This window comes from Pelodiscus sinensis, chromosome 31, assembly GCF_049634645.1.
Source record: "Pelodiscus sinensis isolate JC-2024 chromosome 31, ASM4963464v1, whole genome shotgun sequence".
NCBI lineage: Eukaryota > Metazoa > Chordata > Testudines > Trionychidae > Pelodiscus > Pelodiscus sinensis.
The window spans coordinates 12,326,994-12,332,245 of record NC_134741.1 but is presented as its reverse complement, the minus strand read 5'-3'; the positions used below and the strand labels follow the sequence as shown (position 1 = coordinate 12,332,245).

The window sequence follows — 5,252 nt, the reverse complement described above, 5'->3', positions numbered from 1 at the left end:
AGATTGAACTAAAGTGATACTTGAACCTATCAGTGGGCACCATTAGGTGTCTGATTAAATAAATACATGAAATGATTCTGTGAATCTATGAATCTTAGGATCTTATCCTGCAACCATTCAGCAGCTGCATTTAATTTTAAGCATCTGAATGGTCCCCTCGACTTCACTTAACTTCTGCCAATTTAGTCCTGATGAGAGCACCTAGGTGTGTGTTGCAAATAAATGAAGGCAGACTAAGGACTTGAAATATAGGAGCCTAAATGTAGACACCTACGTCCATGTTCAGGCTGCTGAATATGCGGCTTGTTTTTCAGAACTACTGGGTGCTCAGAACCGAATCCCATTGTTGCAGGCACAGGAATGTTGAAACTCAAACCCTGTATTGAGAGAAATGCATGTGGATTTGGGATCTAACTTGTGTGTGTTGCTTATAGGATATCTAGGCTCAAGCTTTTGCCCAAAATGGCAAAGACTGGCATGTGTGTCACCAGGGACAGAGACTGGGGACAATAGGGGTGTGGAAAGGGTTACAGCCCCTTCTGAAATGTCTCCAATTGTCCTCCTCCCCCTGCCAGGCTGCAGAACACCCATGTTTGTTTCCAGCTCAGCCCCTGGCCTGCAGATCCAGGGGCAGGAACTGGCTGTGGAGGAGCTGGTGAGCTTTGAGGAGGTGGCTGTGTATTTCTCTGAGGAGGAATGGGCTCTGCTGGACTCGGTCCAGAGATCCCTCTACTGGGATGCGATGCAGGAGAACTATGAGGCTGTGAGCTGGTTGGGTAAGGAGCCTTAATAAGATGTTAAGTAGCATGTTCATTTGCATTTAATTTACCCCTTCTGCAATATACATTGCATATGTTACAGGAAAATGCACATTCCTTTTGGAGTTTAATGTTATGAAAATTAGCCATATACATTTTTGCACAAGATGGAACTATTTCCTTTGTGCTCACAGAGTTTTCATACACTATTATCAAAATGATAGTCTGGTTATCAGCCACCTTCAGCATTTCTAACATTGCTGTTTTTCTTTAATTCTTTTACTATGGCGGCTATTTGCCATTTTACCAAGAAATAAATTCAGAATCTCTTCCATTCTCCTGGTTCTGGCTGCCCCATGTAACAGCCACAACTTGTCTGATAAAAAGATATTGAACTTCATACCTTTAAGATTAAATGCTAAATACCAAAAACCAAGCAACACTAATTACCTGTGTATGGCAAAAAGTGTCCTGTCAGTTTTACAATTTGAAAAGAAATGGCATTATAAAAAAAACAATTCATTTCAAGCTTTCCAAACAGAATTTTACAAATCATGATTGTTGGTTAAATTCTAAAACCCTTACATATTTACACTACAAACAAACAACAAATGGTGTGGTAGAACTTTATAGACTAACAAAACATGTAGATGATATCATGAGCTTTCGTGGGCACAGTCCACTTCTTCAGATGACCGGAGTTATGACTTTTGGATGTGGACACTCGAAATAAATAGGAGAGGGGAAGGGGTGGGAAGAAAAGGGGAGGAAGGTGGGAGACAGAGCATCGGTAAGTTTCTGGAGAATGGGCACTTAAACTGAAGTAGATAAAAAAATCAAAGTCAGAGTTAACTTTTCACTCGCTCTTTTTCCTTAAATTGCTTGCTTTATCTCCCAAAATGACACTTCCAATAGTTCCCAGGATAACCATACCAAATTCCCACCATTCACAGGGATCTGAATTCACTGTGCCTGTACTTTTTTCCTTACTTCTCTCACTATGCCTCCCCCTGCCCACACGTTTTTAAAGTTTACCTGTTGTGTGCCAGCTTCTCTGGGCCTCAGTCATTTTTCTTGGGCAGAATGATACCCTTCCATAGACACAGGCTTGTTTTACTACCCCTTTAGCAAGGAAAATGGCCCTCTCAACTAGCCTCCACATCTCCTGACCCTCTACTTAAGAAATTTTGAAATGTCCTATCTTTGTGTACCTCTATTGGGGGAGGGAGGTGGAAAGGCATTTTTCTTTAAGGTGTCTACTTGACCCTTCAGAGGCAGATTCTCTGACTTAAGGCGATTAAAAATCTATATAATTCTTGGTCATTCTGGCTGCTGGCACACACTGATGGGTAACAGCATGCTGCTTTTCTTCAGCAATTTGTTGCAGAGTTTCTATTTTACTTCTAAGGTTAGTAACCTCCTGCAAGCCAGACAGGCCCTCACACAGAACCTGTATCAGCACAGCGACCTTCTTCTCCTGGGAAATTTTGAATGAAAGAGAGCATTCTACCCATCCCTGAATGGTCAGCCAATCCTGACATTCCCCAGAGGAACATTCAAAAGGCCCTTCTGTTTTCCCACCAACTTGATAATAAAATTCCTAACAGTTGTTGCAGTCTTACCCAATGTGGAAGAAAACATTGTCCTCACTCTGAGTTTGTAAGCAACAAGTAGCCAGAGGCAGTTTTATTACAAGCTGCAGCAAGGGAAAAACTGGTTCGGACAGGGGGGGAGTCCCCCCCCTCACCGAGGCAGATCTTCGAATACAAGCAATTATGAAGCAGTTTATATACTGTCTATTAGATATAATAACAATAACAATTAGTCTCCTTCCCATTACAAACACCAATGGCTAACAGTTATTTAGTTCCACCCAGATGCTCCTTATCTCAAGGTCCCTACCAGAGTCAGTATTCTATCCTTATCTCCGTATGGAGGCGAGAGGCAAAGCCAGCGTCTAATTACAGATCTCGCGTTGTCAGGCCACAGACTTAGCCTGACTCTTGCTCTCTTGTTAACAAGACCAAGATGGCTGCACACAAATTCCCTTATTCTCTTTTTCTGCCTCCACAATCCCCCCTTTTGAGCTTACAGCACAACTACCTTTCTAAACCTTTATTTTCATTAAACATTACATAATTAGTACAAACATAAAAGCTATTTCTATTACTACATCTTTTACAACAACAATCAAATATGAAACTTTTAATAAGCAAAAGCAATATAATCATTAATATCCCCAATATAATTCTATGATGGGGCTGTTCTATAATTTTAGTAACATCATACAACATGTTTTTAAAGCAGGCTTTAAAAAGCCAGAACAGTGTGACCAGGGGAGCGAAGCGGATAGGGGACTGCAGACAGGGGAGTTGAAGAGGGAGTTGAGCAGAGGGAGTGACTGATGGTGATGAAGACCCGAAGCGCTTGTGCCAGTACTTCTCCTGTCTCCTCCACCTGAGCCTGTATCCAGACAGAGAACCTGAGCATGGATGCCTCTACCCAGGTCCTGGTGTGGTCTTGCAGTATTTGTGGCTTGCAATTCCCACTGAGTGATCTCCAGGCTGGGGGAGACAACCATTGTGAAAGGTGCCTGCTGGTGGAATCTCTCAGGCAGCAGGTGGGAGAGCTACAGGAGGAGGTGGCCAGGCTGAGGAGCATTCGAAGCCATGAGGAATTCCTGGACAGTATTCCTGTGGAGTCCACTGAGGTCACTGTCCTAGGATGTGGGACTGTTGACCAGCCACTTATGGAGGATGCGGTGGTGCAGGGTGAGCACTGGCAGCTGGTTACTTCCGGCAGCAGGCAGTGTTCCACCCCTGCTCCTAACCCTCCCACTGTGTTGTTACATAACCGTTACACTTTACTTTCTGCAGGAGACAAGGAGTCACCCCCCACAGTGGAGGAGACCAGGCCTTGCACCACCAAGGTTGAGCAGTCTCCTGCCACCACTGCGAGGAGGAAACGTAGGGTAGTGGTGGTTGGAGACTCTCTTCTGAGGGGAACGGAGGCACCCATCTGTCGCCCTGACAGTTCATCTCGAGAGGTATGCTGTCTGCCAGGGGCCCGTATCCGAGATGTTACGGAGGCGTTGTCGAGGATTATCCGGCCCTCTGACTACTACCCCATGCTACTCATCCACGTGGGCACAAATGATACTGCCAGGTGTGACACTGAGCGGATCAAGTGTGACTACAGGGCTTTGGGAGTATGGGTGAAGGAGTTTGGAGCGCAGGTGGTATTCTCTTCTATCCTTCCTGTCAAAGGTAGGGGCCTGGGCAGAGAGAGGTGCATCCTGGAGGTGAATGCCTGGCTGCGACGATGGTGTCACCAGGAGGGATTCGGCTTCCTTGATCATGGGGTGCTCTTCCAGGAAGGACTGCTTGGCGGAGATGGAGTTCACCTTTCCAGGAGCGGGAAGGCCTTGTTTGGACACAGACTGGCTAAACTTGTGAGGAGGGCTTTAAACTAGGTTCGACGGGGGCAGGTGAGCAAAGCCCACAGGTAAGTGCTCAATGTGCGGGACTGGGAGATGGGTTGGAAATGGGGGGGACTACGGCCTATAATGGCAAGGAGAAAGGAGGGTCAGGGCACAACAGGGAGGCAAGATCAAATCAGTATCTTAGATGCCTATATACAAATGCAAGAAGTATGGGTAATAAGCAGGAAGAACTGGAATTGCTAACCAATAAATACAACTATGATATCATTGGTATTACAGAAACCTGGTGGGATGGGACGCATGATTGGAATGTTGGTATGGAAGGGTACGGCTTGCTCAGGAAGGACAGACAGGGAAAAAAGGGAGGAGGGGTTGACTTGTATATTAAAAATGTACACACTTGGACTGAAGTGGAGATGAACGTAGGAGATAGCTGTGTAGAGAGTCTCTGGGTTAAGCTAAAAGGAGTAAAAAACGAGGGTGATATCATGCTAGGAGTCTACTACAGGCCACCTAGCCAGGTGGAAGAGGTGGATGAGGCCTTTTTTAAACAATTAACAAACTATCCAAAGCCCAAGATTTGGTGGTGATGGGGGACTTCAACTATCCAGACATATGTTGGGAAACTAACACAGCGAGGCACAGGCTATCCAATAAGTTTCTGGACTGCATTGGAGACAACTTTCTGTTTCAGAAGGTTGAAAAAGCTACCAGAGGAGAAGCTGTTCTGGATTTGGTTTTAACAAATCGGGAGGAACTAGTTGAGAACTTGAAAGTGGAAGACTGTATAGGGGACAGTGATCACGAAATAATAGAGTTCATGATCTTAAGGAAAGGTAGAAGGGAGACCAGCACAACTGAGGTAATGGATTTCAGGAAGGCAGATTTTGATAAGCTCAGAGAACTTGTAGGTAAGGTCCCATGGGAAGCAAGACTGAAGGGAAAAACAACTGAGGAGAGTTGGAAGTATTTCAAAGGGACGTTGTTAAGGGCCCAAAAGCAAACAATTCCGCTGTGTAGGAAAGATAGAAAATATGGCAAAAGACTAGCTT

At 44.9% G+C, this 5,252-nt stretch overlaps 1 protein-coding gene across 1 annotated transcript; it reads left to right on the top strand.

Annotated features, from left to right (window-relative positions):
• The first annotated feature begins 391 nt into the window (after positions 1-391).
• LOC142821506 (uncharacterized) lies at positions 392-4,230 on the top strand. Its single transcript, XM_075912647.1, has 2 exons — positions 392-776; positions 3,635-4,230. Exons 1-2 carry the CDS (start codon positions 392-394, stop codon positions 4,228-4,230), a joined length of 981 nt encoding a protein of 326 aa, XP_075768762.1.
• Positions 4,231-5,252: the final 1,022 nt, after the last annotated feature.